Below are 24,623 nucleotides of genomic sequence, written 5' to 3'. Positions count from 1 at the left end.
GTGTTCATACATGACCACCTTTTGGAACAGTGTTGCAGTAACTGCAACTGAAGAAAATGGTAGCAAAATCTACGAACACAACAACGAGCGATGCTTGCTTTAGACAAGGAACGCCTTCGGGCTGCAGACAGGGCTGTAAAGAGTCTAGAAATACAAGCAAGAGTAAACAGGAGGAGGAACAAGAGGAAGCTGGAGGAGGAGTTTGCAGAGGATGAAGATAATCCATCCTATGGACCTGGAATGCACTAAAAAGTTAATCCAATCTTTGTCGCTCGATTCCCAAAACTTTTATTTTCTCATACTAATTACATGTTTTCTAAGGATCTTCCAAACATATTTGTTTCAAACTTTCAGTAAATGTTACACAGTACCTTCTGCATAATTTAACACAGCCTTTTTCCAAAAAACTGTATATTTTTGAATATATAAATAAAAAATTGCAAAAAAATGTTGTGAATTTTCATTACAATTGAAAAAAAATCATCTTTAATAACTGAACTAAAATTTTGTAAAATCCCTGTGTTAAGTTGTAGCCCATATTCCAATAAATAATCTGTAAAAAGTTCAACTTCCTACCTCAAATACTTTGTGAGGAAAGATGTAATTTATAAGCGTTATTTTAACATTGCAAGTATAGGGCGTTCCGGAGCCCCTTAAGCATCTGGAGGCTGTGGATCCCCACAAATACAAAATTTTATGGATGATAAATAGTTTAGACATAAACAGGAGTTTTCAAAACATGGTGCTACAGAAGAATGTTGAAGATTAGATGGTCACATCATATAAATGAGGAGTTATTGAATAGAATTGGGGAGACAAGGAATTTGTGGCACAACATCGGCAAAAGGAGGGATTGATTGGCTGATAGGACACATTCTGAGACATAAGGGATCACCAGTTTAGTACTGCAGGGAAGTGTGTGTGTGTGTGTGTGTGGGGGGGGGGGGGGGGGGGGGGAGGGGGGGGGGGGGGTAAAATCATAGAGGGAGAGCAAGAGATGAATACAGTAAGCAGATTCAGAAGGATGTGGGTAGTATTTGTTATTCGGAGGTTACTGGGTTCACAAAGGATAGAGTAGCATGGAGAGCTGCATCAAACCAGTCTTTGGACTGATAACAACAACACCCACGTCTAAGAGCAGTAGAACTGCATTAAGGCACAATGTGTGCTCTGGGAGTGTAACAAGTTGGAAGGTCAGGGAAGAAGGTTAGAAGCATGAGGGAAGGTAGGCTGCCAAAGTTTGGTCATGCCCTTCCCTCCTTCATAGATCTGCAAAATGAAGAGTATGCGATTCTTCGCTTTCTCTCTACCCCATTGCATCACAAGAAGCAACTACAGGGTATTACATAAAGTTATACCAATACTTCTACAGCTTGAGTTATCGACTTTTGAATCACAAACACTCCAGAGGGAGGGCGGAGGGGGGAGGGGACTATTTTCCACAAAATGTGTTTTTTAACGCTACCTTGAATATAGATATGAATTGCCAGTAATACAAATACAATAAAAGCACATGGAATAAAATCTACATAATTCTCTGCAGAATGTTCTACATACTGCTGAGGAAACTGATTCTTAGTCATCCTGTATTACAGTCACATCTTTCTTCTTGGGAAGGCAACTTTCACCACCATGATCACTGCTTGCTTTTCAGCTTACAGACACTACATCTCACCAGCATTTTCTGTCCAGTTTTCTTATACACATAGAAAAATTAACTTCACTGAGCTCGTGTTTATATAATGGAGTTATTTTTAGTTTATTAAGTGAATAATACAATAATATTAGAGAAGGAAAGTTGCTACTCACCATATGGTGCAGGCACAACAAAAAGATTCACATAATTATAGCTTTCAATAATTAAGGCCTTTGTCAAAAACACACACACATACATACACACACGAACTCACACACTCACACAAATGCAACACGCACACGTCTGCAGTCTCAGGCAACTGAAACCACGCTGCGAGCAGCAGCACTAGTTCGTGATGGGAATGGCAACTGGGTGGGGGTAAGCAGGAGGCTGGGGTGGTAAGGGGGAGGGATAGTATGGTGGGGGTGGCATGCAATGAAGTGCTGCAGTTTAGTTTAGACAGAGGGCAGGAGAGAAGGTGGGGAGGGGGGAGGGAGGGGGAAGAAGCGGAAAGGAGAGAAATAAAAAGAAATTAAAAGACTGGGTGTGGCTGTGAAATGACTGCTGTGTAGTGCTGGAATGGGAACAAGAAGGGGGCTGGACGGGTGAGCACAGTGACTAACGAAGGTTGAGGCCAAGAGGGTTATGGAAACGTAGGATGTATTGCAGGGAAAGTTCCCACCTGCGCAATTCAGGAAAGCTGGCGTCGGTTGGAAGGATCCGTATGGCACAGGCTGTGAAGCAGTCACTGAAATGAGGGACGTCATGTTTGGCAGCGTGTTCAGCTACAGGGTGGTCCACTTGTTTTTTGGCCACAGTTTGTCGTTGGCCATTCATGTGGACAGACAGCTTGTTGGTTGTCATGCCTACATAAAATGCAGCACAGCGGTAACAGCTTAGCTTGTAAATCACATGACTTGTTTCACAGGTAGCCCTGCCTTTGATGGGATAGGTGATGTTAGTGACCGGACTGGAGTAGATGGTGATAGGAGGATGTATGGGACAAGTCTGGCATCCAGGTCTATTACAGGGGTATGAATCATGAAGTACAGGATTGGGAGCAGAGGTTGTGTAAGGATGGACGAGTATATTGTGTAGGTTCGGTGGACAGTGGAATACCACTATAGGAGGGGTGGGAAGGATAGTGGGCAGGACATTTCTCATTTCAGGGCACGACGAGAGGTATACAAAACCCTGGCGGAGAATATAATTCAGTTGCTCCAGTCCTGGATGGTCTGAGTTACGAAGGGACTTTGGAAGGTGGTGGGAGACTGGAAACATAAGGCACGGTAGATTTGTTTTTGTACAAGGTTGGGAGGATAATTACAGTTAGTGAAGGCTTCAGTTACACCCTCTGTATATTCCGAGAGGGAGTGCTCGTCACTGCAGATGCAACCACCACGGGTGGCTAGGCTGTATGGAAGACCAATATTGAACCTTGCCATTCCATCCTGAATTTTCCATTGTTTGATTATTAAGTGAATACATATTTGCAGTTGATGAGAGAGTTTTATGTAAAATACATTCCTATTAACAATGACTGAGAAGTGCTTAAGTTGTAAGTGTGCTGTCAGTGATCTCTGAAGTTCTGGTGGGAACGGAATTGGAGTGGTAAAAGCAGCATCTTGCTGCTGGCTGTTGTTGACAGCATACTGTAAAGCCATGTAACCAAGTTGTAATCACTGGTGGTGAATTAATGAATGACTAGGAAGTTACTGCACTACTCTCACAAGTAATACTGTTACTGACAGACTGTATAAATCTCTTCCACTGATGTATTGCTGGCACCTGTAGAGTGGGTTGCACTGAGTGATGCCACTTACCACACATCCACAGCATATCTTGCAGGTGGGTGTCAATATGCCTCACGCAATAGGACTGATCATGTTTAAATCTAGAGCAGTAATCTCTTGTAACACGTTGTTTGACTTGAACTGATATATCTGAAATTTCATAACACCTAAGTGACCTACTTCTGTTATGGAGGGAGCCAAGTTAAGCCTCTGGGCCTCTTCAGATGCTGGGAGGTTGAAGCGAAGCATCTGAGACTCTTAAGCTGTGAAAAGTATTCCGGCCATTGATGGTGGAGACAATGACATTGACATTGTCGGATACATAATGACAGTATATTACACTTGGGGGAAGGCTCATCAGTGTGGTACACAGTTAACAGTTTTGGCTGCTGAGCTTTTTTACATAACAGCCCATTTAACAATTGCAAATAAATACTTAATAAACAGAAAATAACTACGTAATAAACAGAAAATACCTTCACTGTACACACACAAGCTCAGTGAAGGTATTCTGTCTACTCACATGAGAAAACTGGACATGAAATGCCACGGAGGTATTGTCAGTCTGTAAGCTGTAGGGCATGCAGTACTCATGGTGGGGGATGTCACCTTTCGTGGAAAAATTGTACAGCTGCCTAACAGGCTGACTTCTCTTTAGCACTGTAGAACAGTACGCAGAGATTTAAGTAGATTTCGTCCATATCTGTTTCTTACATTGGTACCATTAGTAATTCATGCCTGTATTCCATGTATAGTTAATACAATTTGTGGAAAATAAACGCCCTCTGGCGCTTCTGCATACTTTGTTGCAGTGATTCCCAAAGTGAGCTGCAGATGGGTTGGTATAACATTGTGAAACATCCTGTAGTTGCTTTTTGTAACGTATAGTGCAGACCTCTAAAAGAGGGCACTGCATGGCCACAATCTGGCAACCCATCTTCCATCACACTTCTCACCTTCACCCCGTCTTTCCATCCTGTTACATCCCCAGAATGCAATTTATCCCTTAGTAAGGTTTTATGGCACTTAGATGTGGTACACAATTTAATATTTGTTCTTAACATATGTTATTTAACAGTATACATTAATTTTGTACCATTAAAATAATACTTTTAATAATGTGCAATTTTTCCTCCCCTGCAACACAGAAACTATCAGTCCTAGAGAAAAAAGATGAATTGGACCTTTTTAGTAGAAAATTTAATGTAGTATAAGTCTGCACTGGGAAACTTTTTGCCAGAAGCCATGGTTTTGAAGACAGACAGGAAAAATATTAAGAAGTTATCTTTAAACAATACCACCCCCCCCCCCCCCCCCTTGCCCACACACCCCACTGGTCAAGATTTTTAGTATGTTATTCATTACACTCTCCCCTAATACTATACAAAAATTTGTAAGTACTTGCATATTTTTCCCTGATTTTCATTCATTGACTGAACTAGAGAAATAATTTGTTGCTTGCTTGAAGTAGTGTATGAAAGTGGAAGTTTGTTTCTGAGAGTGACTGACAGCTGCCCGTCACTGCACCAACTATTGATCCTCTGCTAACTCTCTTGGGTTTCATTACCATCTTCTGGCACTGCAACCTGCCTACAGACCACAGCATTGTCTGTAAACAGCCTCACGAAGCTTCCAACATACCAATTATGTGGAATATCATTCCTTCACAGTTAAACAAAATTTGCACCTTTTTCCCCCTTGTTTGACTTCTACAGTTCTCTCATTGCTTCATTTCCACTGTATAGAATAGAAATTCATCAGTACTGCTGTAACACCTAATGCATTGAGTCAATTATGTCAATTTATTGCAATCTGAAATTGAAAAGTCTCTTTCTTAAATGACAATATGAAGGATGTTGGTGGACAAAACTCTGTGTGAAAGAGACTGATTATAATGAAGAGGAGTATCATAGATATGGTGATGATGATGTTTTGATTTGTGAGGCATTCAACTGCACTGTCATCAGAGCCCAGAGAAATTCCAAATCTGCACACAGTCCAATCTGAGCACTTTCACAAACGATCATGGATGAGGAGGACAACACAAACATCCAGTCCCTGGGTAAAGAAAAATCCCCAATCAGGCCAGGAATCGAACCCGGGACCCCGTGATCGAGAGGTAGCAACGATGGCCACTAGACCACGAGCTGTGGACAAGTATCATAGAGCTCAAGTAAGAAGAAAAACGCATTCCAGTTTTCACAACCAAAAGCGGTGTGTGTGAACTGATAACTCAATGTGTTCTCTCGGTCTCTGATCACTAGTAAGTTGAAGCAATAATTTATACCTCATTGTCACATGAAGCAATTTAAATTTGCCAGATTTCTTTTATGTTATAAAGTTCTCTCTCTCTCTCTCTCTCTCTCTCTCTCTCTCTCACACACACACACACACACACACACACACACACACAGTGACAGCCAGGCTAGCTTGCCTGTCACACCTGCCCACCTGTCTGCTGTTGCAGTATTTGGGATCTTGTGTGTATACCAACAATGATCCCTTCCAGAGCTCAAGGCTGAGATTCAGCATGTAATTTCAGAACTAAAGGAACAAGTATGCCAAAAAGGTATGGAAAATTTCATCAAAGGAACGACTATTATGTGTGCGTTTGCCGAGTTGTGGAGAGCATTTGAGTAATATCAAATTTCATACACCATCACAATACTCGAAAGTTGCAGTCTTTATGAGACTCTCTTTATTTACCAATAAGTAGTTACTTGGATAAATGAAATGATATGGAGAACTCTCAATATATCCATGCTAGAGGTTATCTGATATATAACTGGGTCTCCCTGTTTCAGGCTGAACATAACAGCTAAAACACAAACAGTCTAAACTGACTTCAAGTTTTACACAATTGTCACATTTTGTAAATTTTGGGGAAGTTCCTAGCAGTCTACCTGAGATTTTTAGGGAAAAATCATGTTATAGAGAATTTTGTGTGTCTTTTTATTGTGCAATGCTATCGACACGCTAGTTTAATTCCAGTTTAAAGTACAGCATATTTTGAGTTTGCTTAGTTCGCAGTTTATGTGAACCGATGAAAAATTGTGTAAATGTGTTGCTGCAGTCCATGGTTGCTGAGCCACTGCTGATTTTAAAATGAGAAAACCAGTATCCCCATTGACATGGGGGCAGGCCCAATAGCTGTGCAACAGCAGCCACCGGTGGACGTTTCCAAGCCTAATAAGGGTTTCTTTACACAGGATCCCATGCCTGATGAAACATTTCTTTGTGTCAGAGGACAAAGTTAGACGACATCTCTTTTAGGACCCTAAGTTATGTTTCTTTTTCCTTCAAGCTACTTGAAGTTTTTACTGGTTTCATTAATATGCGGTAGAATATCACGAGGAAAACTATACAGCCAACCAGACAATGCCACTGAGGGTGCTGGAATAACAGCAATAATTTTCTACTATTGAATCCAGGACTTGTCACCTCTTGATAGCCAACAAAATGAATTTGCTGGCCCGTGTGGGTGCACAAAGCTTATTAAAGCATCTTTCTGCCCAGAGGAAGTATCACAGAAGTTGGAGTTCATCACGGAACACATGTTACATTAGCACAGGGTTTATGGATTCTTATGTCTACCAGATCTGTTCAAAATATTCCGGAATATTCATAATTTCGTGCCAATGGTGTGTTGAACCGAAATGGGGTTAGCATCCTGCACAAGCCTGTGTAAGATGTGTAACTGTCGGAAATTTCACTGATGTATGTCTCTTAGTTATTGTTCAGTGCTGTATTAAGTAGAATGTTGTGTTGCACAGTTTGCGAATTTCGAGATGAAAGAGTTAGAGGAGCAAAGCACCTGCATTAAATTTTGCATAAAACTCAATAAAATCTTTACAGACACATGCAAAATGATGCAGGAAGCCTATGGTGATGAGTGCTTAAGCTGTACTTGGTGTGACAAATGATTCACACAGTTTAAAAATGGACAGACAGAGATGACCCTCATTCAGGCCGCCCTTCAATGTTTACCAACGATACTCATTCCAGAAGCATCAATGAAACTGCGCATGCCAAACGAAGACTGAATGTCTGAGAGATTGCAGAAGAATGTAACATTTCAGTTGGATCATGTCATGAAATCCTGACACAGCATCTCGGGATGCATCGTGTTACTGCCAAGTTCGTCCCACAACTCGTGGGTCAAGACGAGAAAGACCTTCGCCTCGCAATTTGTGAAGAACTTTTGGATTGTGAAAATGAGAAAGAGATGTTCCTTAAGAGACTCATAGCTGGTGATGAGATGTGGGTCTGCAGTGGCTGCGATAAAATGTGAGAGCGGCCTGAAATGTGGCTCTTGCATCACAATAACGCACTCGCACATTCAACCCTGTTGGTGCACGGCTATTGCACAAAAAACAAAATCACTGTGCTGCCTCATCCTCTGTACTCTCCAGACCTGGCTCCTGTGGACTTACTTTTATTTCCAACATTGAAAATCCCATTGCAAGGATGAAGATTTGCAATGAAAGATGAGATAAAAGAAAATTTGCAGATGGCACTTCACGTGATCCAGCAAGAGGCATACCGAGACTTCTTCTAGAAGTGGAAACGGCATTGGGAATGATGTATCAATTGTGGAGGAGACTATTTCACAGGAGGCGTAGAAAAAATTTTGTGGACTAAGGTCTGGAATTTTTTGAACATACCTAGTATGCTGAACACCATTGTCAGAAACAAAGAATCTATTTTGGAAAGTACAAGTAACAGTGAACCAAAGTCAATAAAGATGACATATATCAACAATATGAAAATGATAGATTGCTACTCAACATACAGAGGAGATGCTGAGTCATAGAAAAGTGCAACAAAAAGACACCTCACACGCACGACAACTGTCTCTGGCTGCTGTGCTGTGCCCAGAATTAGTCATAACTGTGCACCTGATTTGAGCAACAATGGTGGTGGTGGGGAGGGGGAGTAAGGAGGCGGCATGGGGTGGTGGGGGGATAGCAGAGTGGGGTGTGGTTTTTTTTTTTTTTTTTTTTTTGGGGGGGGGGGGGGGGGGGGGGAAGACAGAGAGGGAGAGTAACAGAGAAGGAGAAAAGGAATTGTGGGTGCTATGATGGAATACAATATTGTGCTGTGCTGGAGTGGGAGCAGGGTGAGGGATAGGTAAGTGGAGGACAGGGGTTAGTGAAGGTTGAGGCCGGGGAGGTTACAGGAACGTAGGATATATTACAGGGAGAGTTCCCACATACATGCAATTCAGAGAAGTTGGTGTTGCTAGGAAGAATCTAGATGGCGCAGTCTATGAAGCAGTAACTGAAGTGAAGAATGTTGTGATGGGCAGCATGCTCAGCAACTGGACGGTCCAGCTGTCACCTGGCCACAGTTTGTTAGTGGCCATTCGTTCAGACACACAGCTTGTTCGTTGTCACGTCCTTGTAGAGTGGAGCACAGTGGTTGCAACTTAGCTATAGATGACATGAATGTGCTTTGATAGGATAGGTGATGCCTGAGACCGGACTGGAGTATGTGGTGGCAGGGGGATGTATAGAACAGATCTTGCATCTAGGTCTCTTGCAGGGATATGAGCCATGAGGCAAGCGGATGGAAAAGGGCACTGCGTAGGTTTGGTGGGCAATGGAATACCACTGAGTGAGTTATTCTAGATACGCTAAGCTGGAAGAAATTATGAAAAGCTGGTTTCAGACAACACAGGCTTCCAACATCCCTCATGAACTGTATGATGTTGCATAAAATGGCTCTGATCAATGCGCTCAAATCAAGAACTTCTCCACATCCAACAAGCAGATCAACAGGTTCAAGAAGCAGTACAATGTAGTGTGCAAAACTGTACAAGACGAAAAAACAGTACAAACAAAAAAATGGTTAGTGAAAAGGTGAGTGGTACATTACAAGAACTTATAAAACCGCCAAAACTGAAACACATCTTTAACATATATTGAACCTATCACTTTCTGAGCACTCTTCCAAACAAGAAACTTGTCTTTTCAGATTGAAAAAAATCTGCTGTATTTGGTGACTTGGTCAAATCCTTCCAGTCATTTCACTGGGTCGTAACCAGTGTTTCCGGAACACACCGAGGGGTGCATCATAAGCAACTGACTTTTTACTGATTTGGAATCCATTTGTCTCTTGAATATACCTTAGGAATGATGTGTTGTTTGTTTTCCAGTTCGAGTCCATGAAGATGATAACTTTTACATTGGCATGGTGTTGTAGATATTTTGAAATAACTGGCATCTCTACCTAACAATGTTATGTCAAAACCACAATGAAGTCCAAATCTGATGGCAGAGCACCAATAAAGTATGACACTAAGAACTGAAAGCACATTTATTACGGACACAAACATACAGCTAGAACAGAACTGAATTCTTGGATGGAAAATGCAGCCATTTATACCAACACCATTACAAACATATTTCAAGAACCTTTCAGAAAAGATGAATACTAAATAACAAATAACTGTTGGTGACCCGGCTTGAACTGGCAACTCTCAGTACACCACGCAGTGACACTAACCAGTACACTACACTACACTACATGCATGACACTTCGCTACAGTATACAGGAGATTGATGTGATGACAGTGCACGAAGTGTTATTGATGGTGGTGATGAAAATGGGTTCCTTCTCTTGCAGATGTAAACTCAGCAGTGAAAACAATAAAAAAAATATGTTTGTGCATCAGAGTTAGATGTCAAAGCTTTATATATATACCAGGAAAGAGGGAAGGAAAGGGAAAGACGAAAGGATGTGGGTTTTAAGGTAGAGGGCAAGGAGTCATCCCAATCCATCCATATCAAACCCACCAACAAGCAACAGTACCTCCATTTTGAAAGCTGCCACCCATTCCATATCAAACGGTCGCTTCCCTCCAGGTTAGGTCTTCGTGGCAAATGAATCTGCTCCAGTCCTAAATCCCTGAACCATTACACCAATAACCTGAAAACAGCTTTCGCATCCCGCATCTACCCTCCCGGCCTGGTACAGAAGCAAATAGCTAGAGCCACTTCCTCATTCCCTCAAACCCAGAACCTCCCACAGAAGAACCACAAAAGTGCCCCACTTGTGACAGGATACTTTCCAGGACTGGATCAGACTCTGAATGTGGCTCTCCAGCAGGGGTACAACTTCCTCAAATCCTGCCCTGAAATGAGATCCATCCTTCATGAAATCCTCCCCACTCCACCCAGAGCGTCTTTCCGCCATCCACCTAACCTTCGTAACCTCTTGGTTCATCCCTATGAAATCCCCAAACCACTTTCCCTACCCTCTGGCTCCTACCCTTGTAACCGCCCCCGGTGTAAGACCTGTCCCATGCACCCTCCCACCACCACCTACTCCAGTCCTGTAACCTGGAAGTTGTACACGATTAAAGGCAGAGCCACGTGTGAAAGCACCTACGTGATTTATCAACTGACATGCCTGCACTGTGAAGCCTTCCATGTGGGAATGACCAGCAACAAACTGTCCATTCACATGAACGGACACAGGCAGACAGTGTTTGTTGGTAATGAGGATCACCCTGTGGCTAAACATGCCTTGGCGCAAGGCTAGCAAATCTTGGCACAGTGTTACACCGTCCAGGTTATCTGGATACTTCCCACTGACACCAAACTATCAGAACTCCGGAGATGGGAACTTGCCCTTCAATATACTCTCTCTTCCCGTTACCCACCAGGCCTCAACCTCCGCTAATTTCAAGTTGCCGCCGCTCGTACGTCACCTGTCATTCAACAACATCTTTGCCTCTGTACTTCCACCTCGACTGACATCTTCGACTGACATCTTCGACTGACATCTTCGACTGACATCTTCGACTGACATCTTCGACTGACATCTTCGACTGACATCTTCGACTGACATCTTCGACTGACATCTTCGACTGACATCTTCGACTGACATCTTCGACTGACATCTTCGACTGACATCTTCGACTGACATCTTCGACTGACATCTTCGACTGACATCTTCGACTGACATCTTCGACTGACATCTTCGACTGACATCTTTGCCCAAACTCTTTGCATTTACATATGTCTGCCTGTGTCTGTATATGTGAGGATGGATGTGTGTGTGTGTGTGTGTGTGTGTGTGTGTGTGTGTGTGTGTGTGTGTGTGTGTGTGTACCTGTCCTTTTTCCCCCCTAAGGTAAGTCTTTCCACTCCCGGGATTGAGATGACTCCTTACCCTCTCCCTTAAAACCCACATCCTTTCGTCTTTCCCTCTCCTTCCCTCTTTCCTGATGAAGCAAACGTGGGTTGCGTAAGCTTGAAATTTGTGTGTGTGTTTGTGTTTTTTGTTGTGTCTACCTACCAGCGCTTTCTCGTTTGGTAAGTCACAGCATCTTTGTATATATAACTCCCATGGGAAGTATTTTATTTTACTTTTTTTAAATATAACCTACACTAGTTGAAAATGTTAAAATTATTACGTGCATTACTTCAAGATCTAATAAAATCAGTAATTTTTTATATAGAAGGCTGTGGATTGCTGTGTTATAAAGGTTAAATTACATGTTTGTATTGGTAGCACTGTGAAAAACAGTATCATATCGTTTCATAGTATAAAGACACATTGCACATTGAACCAAAAGAGGAAGGCTGACAGACAAAATGATTGATGAAGCTGACAGACAAAATGATTGATGAACTACAGCAGTATTATGGGATGGCCATTAGAAATAGTACAAAGGATTTGTTGAAAATAAAGCAGGCAGTATGGGCTACCTTCTTCCACAGACTGTCAACTGATGAAAAACCAGTGCACCACCTTTGCCCTCCTGGACCTGATTCATGGTGCAATTACTGCAATGTCCAGTACTCAAAGAGTTCATAATGTCAATATAATAGAGGAAAACATTCCACGCGGGAAAAATATATTTAAAAAAAATGATGTGACTTACCATACGAAAGCGCTGGCAGGTCAATAGAAACACTTCCTTTCGTCTTTCCCTCTCCTTCCCTCTTTCCTGATGAGGCAACAGTTTGTTGCGAAAGCTTGAATTTTGTGTGTATCTATGTGTCTGTTTGTGTTTCTATTGACCTGCCAGCGCTTTCGAATGGTAAGTCACATCGTTTTTAAATATAGTTCATATAGTCATAAACACTGCATCCCAGCAGCAGTCATGGATATCATAAAACCTATTTACAGAGACCTGGAAAATCCTGAATTCGTGAAGAAGTGTCTGTATGGTCAGACTCAATATCCCAATGAGTCGTTCAATAATCTTATAAGGACTTGCTTACCAAAAAATGTTTTTCTTGGAATGAAGACACTAAAGGGGGGGCGGGTTGTGATGCTTTTAATGGTGGCAACATTGGTACAGTGAAAGTGCTACAGCATAAGGGAATTAATCTTGGAGCAAACTGCATCAGAGAACTTGAACGGATGGGCAAGGTTCACATAGATAAAGCAGAGTATACAGCACAGTTGGCCACTAAGGAGTCCAGAAAGAAGAAAATAACAAAAAATTGGAAAAAGATCAAGGGGATGATACACAGTATGGTGCAGGGTGCTTCTGAGTGACTAAAAATAAAAAATTAAGCATATATTAAGTGAGTTAGAGTCTTCTGAAACTTTAGAAGCTGTGCCTGAAAATTTACATTTTCTGTTGCGTTTTTCCCTAAATCTCAGAAACCACTTTGAGTAGAGTATTTAAATTTTCAGGGAGTAATAACATACATATCTTGAGTCTACTGAACTAAAATAAGAACATAATGTTATGTACAATTAAAATTATTTAGGATCACATACAAAAAAGTACACAAAATTTTAACCATGTAATTAAAAATTGTATTTCCGAAAGCAGTGGCTGAAATGCAATTATTGTAGTTCAGTAGACTCAGAACGTACAGTTTAATGTCTTGTAAAAGTTTCATGTCAATGGCTACAGTGGTTCCTGAAACACAGGAAAACCAAGTCACTAAATTTAACATTGTCGGGATAGGGCATTCCAACTCCCGTAAGTGTAATATGGTACAAACGTAAATTGAATTGAACAAATGTATTTAATTACTCCAAGTCATCAAAAAGGAGTAGGCTACTACTTTATATGGACCTTCCACATTTACGAAGGAAAGGAAGAGAGGTTTAACATCCTGCTGATGAAGGGATTAGAGCTTAGGAAATATCCTAGCATTTACCTTAATCAGTTTAAGCAAACCCCTTGAATTGCAAAACAGGGATTTGAGCCCCATTTCTGACGTGTAAGTATATAGGTAACAACTCACTGAATACGACAGATGCTGAATCTGCTGCAATTGCTGTATAGCATTTTATGTGGGAATGCCTAGCTGAATGTAAGGCCACCGCCAGAGCCGAGTTTATCACCCACAGCAGAAACTGATGAGCACAACATGCACAATTTCAAAGGCTGGTTCACAACCAGCCATCTGGATCCTCTCCCCCCCCCCCCTCCCCCCAGCTTCTTTGAACTGCATAGATGGGTGTTATCCTTGCAACACTTCCTTGGTCCCCACCCGTAATACTCCTGCCCCAATTTCCGCTAACCCCTGCCCACACCTACCTCCACTCTGCCCCAGGATCTTAACTTCATTCACCCCACACCCACATCATCTTGCCCTGTTCCCTCTTCCTCTGTTCTACCACCCCCTCCCAACACATTTCACCACACCACCATCATTGTGTGCTGCACTCACCACTGCCAGTGCTTGGTTGTATTCCTGTCCTACACATAGATTGCCTCTCCCTCACGCATTTCAATCCCGTACATGTGCTGTCTCCTTCTGAGCAATCAGCCATCCTTCCCCTACCTTCCCTCCTGCTTCCCACCTCCTTTCTCCCTTCACCCATACCACTCAACATAACCCTTTGCCCCAAACTACAGTCCTGATATGATGTATTTCTTACGTAGCTGTACAGGTTGTGAATGCTTGCTTGAGTGTGTGTGTGTGTGTGTGTGTGTGTTTTCTCTCATTGGGGTGAGTTGTTACCTCTACTCCTAAATTAAACAATGGAAAATCCAGGCCGGAATTATATACATTCTGTCGAAACTTTCACACCATGTATGTAAAGTGTCTTCACCACTGAGCCACCTTGCTTTGTTATAAGTTCACAGTTTGAGTACATGTAGTGATAACCGGAACCTACACCGAACAATCAAATTTCACCTACAAATTGTATCAATCATTCTTCCTCTCCAAATGACAAATCTATTTTCACTGTCAAAACTCCACAGCTACTTTAACTGTGAAAAATGATAAACTGATGTTCAATTCAATGTAACCCATTTATTGCTCGACATTCCAGCATCAATTTGCAATCTAATTTTGCATGAACTCTCACATTTGTGTCAAAGGAGAGCCCAGACCAGTTGAAATTTCAATAATTTTACTATAGGATAAGAAGAAATCATATATCACACAAATCTATAAAAAGAAGACAGGAAAAATTACTTAATTCTGAGGTGTAATATCTACAGACTTTTGTTTTGTCGCTAGACTGGAATGTTCTCAGCAAAAATCGTGTGATATGTGCTATTGCGCAACAAACTGATTTATAAAGCTGATTAACTCAAGGAATATGAGCAATTATTATGAGGGCTGTCAAAACGTACCCACCTTTACTTTTTATTGTTGATACTAACAATAATATCAAACTGCGCATGGTCTTACATTTGTAGACATATGTGGTCGGCATACCTGATTTTTTTAACAACTATGGAAACAACCAGTCACTGTATAGTCGTTGACAAGTGAACAAATGGCAGTTGTCAGATTTTGTGTTGTGGGCAAAATAACAGAAAAAGTGGAACAGTGTTATTGCATCAAATTTTGTTTAAAGCTTGGTCATTCTCAAGCTGAAACAATCCACAAGTCTCGACAAGTGTTTCTGTATGAAGCAATAGGCATCACACAGAAAACTGCTTCAAAGTTGGCACTCAGCAGTGAAGAGTGCAGCACGCAAATTAGGTTATCATTGATCACATAAGGATCCTAGTGATGCAGGATAGACAAATCACAATCTGTGAATTTGCAGATGAGGTTAATAATAGTGCTGGATTCATTCACTCCATTTTAATAGAACATGTGGACCTCAGGAGGATCTCAGCAAAATTTTGTGCCAAGGTTTTCGAGAGGCAACTTCATTTGGAGATCATGCAGGACACGTCAGATACTCTGAAGAGTAATCCAAACTTTCTTAACACAGTCATCACTGGTGACAAGTCCTGAGTTTATGAGTACAACCCAAAAACAAAGTTCCAATAATTTCAATGGAAGCATCCACCATCTTCGAAACCCAAAAGAAGGGCGGTAGGTATGCAGCAAAGTGAAAGCCAAGCTGAATATCTTTTTGACTTCAATTAGATTAGATTAGGTTAGATTCAGTTTTAGTTCTGTAGAGTAAAAATTGAGATTATTCTCGTGGATGTGGAACATGTCAATGGTGTGGTCTACAACAACAACCAAGAGTACACCCCAGAAGGTACTAAGGTCAATAAGGAGTGCTACAAAGAGGTTCTGTGTCGCCTTCATGAAGCACAGAGACGCAAACAGCAGACTTGTGGGCAGCAGGCAGTTGGCTCTTCACCATGATAATACACCTGTTCATTGTTCTCAATTAATTGTACATTTTTCTGGCGAAACACAACATGGTTGTGGTTTGTCAGGCTCCCTGTTCCCCTGACCTAGCACTGAGCGACTTCTGACTTTAACCTAAACTGGAAAAGACTCTGAAAGTGATCAGATTTCAGAACAAGGAAGACATTATGCAGAACCCAATGGAGAAGTGGTGCACCATACTTAAAGAGGCTATCCAGCAATGCTTTCAGCAGTGGCAGCAGCATTTAGAAACGTGTGTACAAGCTGAAAGTGACTACTTTAAAGGTGACTAACATCAAACAATTGTACCTGAATAAAAACTGATTTTGTAAACAAAAGCCTGATACTTTTTGAGCATCCGTCTTATATAGCAAATAATGCAGGGCTGAGCAAGTGAATGAAGGTATACAATATAATTGGGTATTGTTAATTTTACATGAAGGGGATGTGTTAATTTCACCTGTAAGTGGTGCCTGTGCAGAGTGAGCAAGAATACTGCACCCAGTGGGTGCATCAATAACACGGAATCCCAGGCAGCGGAAGCGAGGATCCACACGATACAGCATTCCACCCAGTTCGAAACCTGTGCCAAAATATGGCCGTCCTGAGAAAGGGTTCACAAAGTCTGCCCAGTACCCTGCCATCTTCAGTTTAGCACATACTTCTTGGGCTACAACCACAAACTGTAAAAATACAAAAAACATTAAAATTCGGATTCTTATTGAAATGACACAGTTCATGAATACTCTCATGATCATAAAGGTAGCAATCCACACACAAAACCTGGGCATCCAAATAAAATATGTACAGCAACAGTTACATTATAGAAAATGCAAGCATTCATCCATATATACCACTGCCACCACATAAACATTTCAATTAATTAATTTTTACATTGCAAATATGTAACTCATAAGGCAGACTGACAAAAGGGCTCAAAAAGGTGGCATGGTGGAGTGAAAGGAGAGGGGTCACAACAGTGAGAAAGTATGACTCCTTGTACAAATACACCTGCACAACTAAAGCCATTCTAGAATGCTATTTACATGTAACTTCAAATGAAAGGCATTCAGCTTGCCTGTTAAATATCCACAATTTGAGCAACACATTCAGAGTTCATGCTCTTTGTTGAAATTCACACACTGTCATTAACAACTATTGGCTCTGAAATTTTAGTCAAGATCGTTTTACCAACAAATTTGTGAAATACTGAAGAAGATACATTAAAGAAAGTATTCTTACACTTTTGACAACAGTTTCCCTCTCTCCTTCAGGATCTGCAGCGACATTTCCTCCCAGAGTACGTTTCTTAGCTCTGTGGTATGTTAATGTAACAACACTAAGTTCTAAGCCTCGAAAGTTGACTCCAGAGAACAGTTCCTCCACATCTGTAAAACAAACACACTATATGTGATACTTTAGACTGTTTTGAAGAAGGTAGTCTCCACTAATTTTTAAGTTACTAAAGTTTCATCACCTTTCCTCAGTAACACTGGGCATCGCTGTACTGTGAAATCAAACTTGCTGTCAGTTACTGGTGTCTGAAACACATAAATTGCACACATTTCATAAAAGATCAGAAAGTACTAGATGTTGATCATTTATGGGCTAGTAAGTAGCTACTTATTTCCATTAAAGAATTTCTCTATGGTACAGCAAAAGATGTCAAAAAACGCTACCGCTCTCGGTCAGACTTTTATTCAGTGCCTTTCATACCTCTTGGAGCCAAAGTTAGATTCACAACAGAGTAATACAGATCATTTCTCCTGCTAGTATTGTATGTATGAATATCTATATTACTGCTAAAATCACATGGCTTGTTGGCAACAAATTTCAAGTGTGATTGAAAGTGCTGTAGGGCTGTAGTTAATATTTCGACCTGTTAAAGAGAGACTCGTAAGTGAACTTGTGAGTACTATATAGAATTCAAATTATTTGCTTTTGCACAATGAAAATATGTTAACTTGCTATTTTTGCATCTCTCTCTGAAGCTGAAGTCTGTAACCACAGTAGCTGAACATGGTTTTTCCAACTTAAGTTTTCTTCAATATGCACACTCAACCGACAACATATGATCTTTTATTAGGGTGCAACACACTATACAAATGTCTGCCTCTGAAGGTAGAACACTACACTCATGTTCATAAATTAAGGATAGTGCTGATACATGGTGAAACAATGCTCCGGTGGGCAATTTTCGGGTTTAAATCACCTCGGGGTATGGCCATGCGGTGCATCTGACCTGTGGTCATCGCACGGTGGCGCTGGCAGCAGTCCACATGCGCAGAGGTGTGTTGGTGCATGCCAGAGTACAGTGCAGCGAGTAAGTGTGCACACGTTTTCAGACGTGCTAATGGTGACTGTGTGTTGAAAATGGCTCAAAGAACACATACTTATGACATTACGAGGGGTAGAATGCTAGGGCAACTCGAGGCTGGTCAAACACAGCAGGTCGTAGCACGGGCACACCATGTGCCACAAAGTGTGATCTCATGATTATGGCAACAATTCCAGCAGACAGGAAACACATCCAGGCGCTACAGTACGGGACGTCCACAGTGTACACCACCACAAGAAGACCGATATCTCACCATCAGTACCCGCAGACGGTCACGGAGTACTGCAGGTTGCCTTGTTTGGGACCTTGCCACAGCCGCTGGAACAATTGTCTCCAGACACACAGTCTACAGACGACTGAACAGACATGGTTTATTTGCCCGGAGACCCGCAAGGTGCATTCCATTGATCCCTGGTCACAGGAGAGCCCATAAAGCCTGGTGTCAAGAACACAGTACATGGTCATTGGAGCAGTGGTCCCAGGTTATGTTCACGGGCGAGTCCAGGTATAGTCTGGACAGTGATTCTCGACGGGTTTTCATCTGGCGTGAACCAGGAACCAGATACCAACCCCTTAATGTCCTTGAAAGGGACCTGTAAGGAGGTCATGGTTTGATGGTGTGGGGTGGGATTACGATTGGTGCATGTATACCCTTGCATGTCTTTGACAGAGGAACTGCAACAGGTCAGATGTATTGGGATGATATTTTGCACCAGTTTGTCTGCCTTTTCAGGGTTGCAGTGGGTCCCACCTTCCTCCTGATGGATGATAACGCACGGCCCCACTGAGTTGCCATCGTGGAGGAGTACCTTGAAACAGAAGATATCAGGTGAATGGAGTGGCCTGCCTTTTCTCCAGACCTAAGCCCCATCGAGCACGTCTGGGATGCTCTCAGCCGACGTATCGCTGCACGTCTTCAAACCCCTACGACACTTCAGGAGCTCTGACAGGCACTGGTGCAAGAATGGGAGGTTGTACCCCAGCAGCTGTTCGACTACCTGATCGAGAGTATACCAACCCATTGTGCAACCTGTGTACGTGTGCATGGTGATCATATCATATATTGATGTTGGAGTACATGCGGAGGAAACAGTGACATTTTGTAGCACATGTGTTTCGGGACGATTTTCTCAACTTTTCTCTACAGATGCTTCTTTGGGCATATTGACCGTGAAATCATGAACAAAAAGGGATAATTCTTACTCGTTATTCCAATAAAGTGATGGATATTTATAGCACAAAAACAGTAATGGCCAAAATAAAAACATGACAGAATGACCACAGTAATTTCTCTCCATTCATATAAAGTGGTATCCCTTGGTGAAATATTTAAGTAGACTAATATTAATTTCTGCATTCTATTCCTTATGTAAGAACAAAATCAAGTATATTCTGTAACATGTATTTCACAAAAAAAAAAAAAAATTTCAAACAGAATGGTATGACTGTCATAACTGAATGCTTTTGATAAATTACACAGCATCTCAACTGTGAACATTTTATTATTCACAAATGTTAATTTTGTGCCTAGTAGTACTCCAAACCAATGTCATATCATTGGAATCTACGTTCACTGCCACGATCGACCTATCCCTGGAAGACTAGTGTTGAAAACGACAGAATGAGGATGTTTTAACTGTCACAGTCCAAAATCAAGTATGTTGGAGGTAAAATGGGCTAATGAATTGTTTCCAGTAATGTCAATAAACAGAATAAAAATGGTGATCCAAACACTTAGTCCCACAGAAAGTACTAATCCTGCAAGTGTATTAAGGGGTACACATACAGAGTTACAGACAAAGAGCTATATTACTCGTGCCCCCCCCCCCCCCCCTCCATCTTTACTTCATCTAGTACCTTCGTCTCCTATTTTACAGAAGCTGTTCTGCATATCCTATGACACTAAATTCCTGTTTGCAAAGTAGAGGAGATGTAGCAGCAGAAGTAAAGATGTGAGGGCAGATCATGTATCACATCTAGATAGCTCACTCAGTAAGTACTGCCCATGAAAGACATGGCACACGGTCTTAATCCGATCAGAAGTTTGAAACGAGTGCACACACTTCTCACTGTTCAGTTGGAAGCAATTTCCTAGGATGTGGCTAAGACATTTCTCCACAATACCCTTTCTTCCAGGAGAGCCACTCCCACAAAGTATGCCAGCAGACTTATGTGAGTTTTGGAAAGTAGGAGAGAGGTACTATTACAAGTACAGCAGGTCCCAACTTGTGCTCGGTCAGTCTTGTCAGTGCGAGGACTCCTTGTAAAAGGCAAGGAAGAGGAATGGACATGTGTATTGTGTATTTAAGTGATTCCGTTGGTTTCGACTTCTTTCAGAATGGGCATTTTAATAGCCACACCAGACATGCAAATGGAAGGTACAGACATACTGATACATGTAACATCATCCACATCTGATGAGGCCACCTGCAGTGGAATGCTGACTATATCACAGGCCAGAAATGTGCACTTCTGTAGTGGGCAAATATAAAGCCATCTTGCTGTGGACTCCTCCACAATTGCTATTATTCGATACAAGTGAACTGTGAGCGCCCATGCTGTTTACATATGCTAACTTACTCCTGTGCTGGATAGTGCTTCAGCTGGTGAGTCTGCGGTTTTCACCACTGTGCTTTACATTGTAATTTCCGTACATCTGCATAACAAAGTAGTACTGCTTGGATTTATATACATTTCTATCGTGAACTATTACTTACATTGTTTGCATTAAGAACTTCTTCTGTTTGGTTTTTGGATTAAGAGATAATTTGAATCTGTTGTTACAAAAGTTTATTTGTATCAATAAATGTTGTCGGTCCTAAAGTGAAGGTTACAATAGTTGACATTTGCAAGAACCTACAAATTACTTTCTCTCCAATGTGATTTCATGAATTCAGTGTACTTCAAGAATGAAATGTCGTGTGGCTAGGGCCTCCCGTCGAGTAGACCGTTCGCCTGGTGCAGGTCTTTCGATTTGACGCCACTTAGGCGACCTGCGCGTCGATGGGGATGAAATGATGATGATTAGGACAACACAACACCCAGTCCCTGAGCGGAGAAAATCTCCGACCCAGCCGAGAATCGAACCCGGGCCCTTAGGATTGACAGTCTGTCACGCTGACCACTCAGCTACGGAGGTGGACACTTCAAGAATAATCAGCTCTGACAGCCCACCCAGTAGCAACACTATGTGCACCAGCGGAGGACAACTCTTGCAACGAGCACCACCTGCAGGCAGTGTGGCCAATTAGGGACCGAGCCTTCTAATGAAGGAATGCATACTCAGCAGTTGACAACAATTTATTAATTTAATAACATGACATATTATATATGAATATCACTGTTTACTTACGCAAACTAGGTTTTTTTTCCCTTTAAAGTTAATTTTGTCAAGTTTTATTTAAATAAAGATTTACCTTCACACTTTTAATACCACATAATCCTAACCATTTACACTTCTTGATCCTTCTCCTACCTCACACTATCGTGCCACCACGTCTCATTTCCCTAGTCATCATTCCTGACATACATGCCTGCATAATATGAACGACTATAGTAAAATTTTTTTGTACAATCAGAAGTTGTCACAACTTAAGACTTTGAAGCAGGTGTGATGGATGTGCCATTGGTGCCCAATTTCTGACTGCATTCTGTTATTTAAAAGATTTTGACTGATCACAATTTACAATCACTCAAGTAAACGGGTAATATCAAAATTCCTTAAATGTCTTCACCACGTGTTTACTTAAATAGGTACTTATCGTCCTTTTTGTTTTCATGTGTAAGTATGAAGATAATAATCGTGCAATTGAGAAAGTGAAAATTAACAGTTTTGATAATTTTACTATTGGTAAGAACACAATTCAAGGAGGATTCTAATGTTTTACAAGTGTCCGCTTGTTTATGAATGGAAGTGTATGGCATGAAACAATTACATGTCTGAACCCTATGCATGTGATCAGCAGTCAAGGAGTTAACCAAAATGTTGACGAAAGTTATGATTCTTTGTTGTCTTTTATACAATCAGCTGTTTCTGGCATCAAACAATTTACTGAGGAAGTGTTGCCAGATAATAAAACCCATGACACCTTAGTTCACTCAGAGACACTGTATGACTTTTGTTATATATTAGTACAGAGAACTAAACCAGAGCTGTGCATCAACACTTTATTCAGAAACAAAGGGTAGTGGGGAAGAGAATATATAAAGCAGAAGATGAACTAAAAATAGCCATTGTCAATACACATGCATTAATTTCATAAAAGAAAGGGAACCTTTTCAATGTATGTATTCAAACTTGCGTAAAAAAAGATATGTAATGAAAAGCACATACAAATGTTTCATTAAAATATTGATATGCTACCTTTGTAGATAAAACTGTAAATGAGAAAGTAATTCACATGCCTATAGAGCAAATAAACTGCATCTCATAATTTGTAAAGTAGTCAAATATCAAAAATTTAAAATATTCAAGAAGTCATATTTAACAAATGCTGACAATGGGAAGTCCAGGTTGCAATATCAACAATACTATGTAAGGGATAGATTATTACTCACAGTAAAGATGATTGTTGAGCTGCAGACAGACACAACAACAAGACTGTTACAAATTATGGCTTCAGTGGCCAGAGAGCAGCCATGTGTGTGTGTGTGTGTGTGTGTGTGTGTGTGTGTGTGTGTGTGTGTGTGTGTGTGTGTGTGTGTTCACGTTCATGTCTGAAGAAGACTTTGGCTGAAAGCTCAATATGTAATAGTCTTTTCGTTGTGCATGGCTGCAGCATCATCAATCATCTTTATGGTGAGGAGCAATCTACCCTTTGCATAATATTGTTAACTGCAACAATGGGAAAGAAGGAATCAAAGGAAAGACGAGTCAAAAGAAGTGCATGAAAACTATGAAAGAAGCAGAACAGCAGGAAATTTTAAAATAAATAAATTCAATTGCAGACTTGTTTTCAACTTTTTAGGAGAAATAAAATAAAAGTGATGGACTTATGTGAAAACACAACCTCAGTCTTTTTCCACTTAAAAATACACACAGCCACACGATCTGTGATAAATGAAAAGTGCATCAAGCAGATAGAAACAGCCTGAATTATCAACTGTACAAATACCAGCATCACAGGCCGGTATTCTCTTCAGAGGCTGAGTTAGTTAGGTTCATGTTCCATAGATCATTTTACATAATAAATCGTAATGATGTGGAATGAGTCATTTTACATTCTCATCACATATTAATTTATACATCCCTGTATGATTACATGCTGAACAATAAAGAAAAAATAAATAAATAAAAATAAAAAAGAAAACAATAGTTATAGATGTGAGTTCGTAGTTCCTACCAACCACCTTTTACACACTACAACAATAGAAATTCCTCTAAGGAATAATGTGTTGTCAAGAAGAAACTTTCTGTCTGTTTTCAAATTTTACTTTGCCATTTGTCCGACACTTGGTATGTGATCAACAGTTATGGCTGTAGTTTTTGTTTTTGGGCTAAAGACAGTCTTAATACAAAGTAATGAATGCCATTTTTTCTTCAGGTATTGTAATTATGTACATCATTGCTCCTTTTGTAGGATTTGCAATGATTCTAAGTGCAATGTGGCTGGACAAAGTTGTTTCAGGAGTTCTGAAATGTCCTTTTTCAAGTTTAAAATTTTTGAAGTCCCCCCCATCCCCTTTTATTATTTCCTCATCATGTGTTACACTTATCATTGGATATGCTGAACTGAATACATCGTGTGTTTTTAAAATTGAGGGTGAGATCATTTGCAAAAGCCAGTCAATGACACTTTTAAGCACTTTATCATTTCTTCTGATTCTGTGTGCATGCTGGGACTGATTACAATACTAGTGCCATCTGAAAAAAGAATTAATTCTGCTTCTAATATATTGGACAGAAGCGTACATGGGGAACAACAGTGGACATCAGAATGAGCCTTGAGGAACCCCACACGATTTCTCTCTAGTCAGAATTATGTCCATGGAGTATATTGGTTGAATTACTAAGTACAACTTTATCCATTCTTTCGTTTAGATACAACATTATCCATTGATTGGCTATACCAACAATACTATAAAACTTCACTTTATCTAGGAGAATATCAAGATTCACAGAGTCAAAAAATGCCTTAGACAGTTTGCAGAAAATAACAACCATCACTATTTCATTATTCAACGCTTGTGAATTCAGGTCAGGGAAAACACGTAAATGGCATTCTCAGAAGAGAATCTCTTCTAAAAATCCAAACTGTGATTTGCTGCAGATATTATTGTTGCTAAGGTGAGATAATATTCTAGAG

The 24,623-nt window shown here is 40.8% G+C and overlaps 1 protein-coding gene across 1 annotated transcript in view; it reads right to left on the bottom strand.

The window, feature by feature from the left end:
* The window catches only part of LOC124622068 (cobalamin trafficking protein CblD), a 51,753-nt gene that overhangs the window by 4,654 nt on the left and 22,476 nt on the right, over positions 1–24,623 (bottom strand). Inside the window, exons 3-5 of the mRNA XM_047147641.1 lie at positions 17,458–17,521; positions 17,223–17,368; positions 16,441–16,663 (exon numbers count right to left, since the gene is read on the bottom strand). Coding sequence (XP_047003597.1) covers positions 16,441–16,663; positions 17,223–17,368; positions 17,458–17,521 — 433 coding nt within the window. The remainder of the gene's footprint in view (positions 1–16,440; positions 16,664–17,222; positions 17,369–17,457; positions 17,522–24,623) is intronic.

The sequence above is a fragment of the Schistocerca americana genome, chromosome 7 (assembly GCF_021461395.2).
Source record: "Schistocerca americana isolate TAMUIC-IGC-003095 chromosome 7, iqSchAmer2.1, whole genome shotgun sequence".
In the NCBI taxonomy this organism is placed as follows: Eukaryota; Metazoa; Arthropoda; class Insecta; order Orthoptera; family Acrididae; genus Schistocerca; species Schistocerca americana.
Note: the sequence above shows the minus strand (reverse complement) of the source record. Positions and strands in the feature narration are given on the sequence as shown.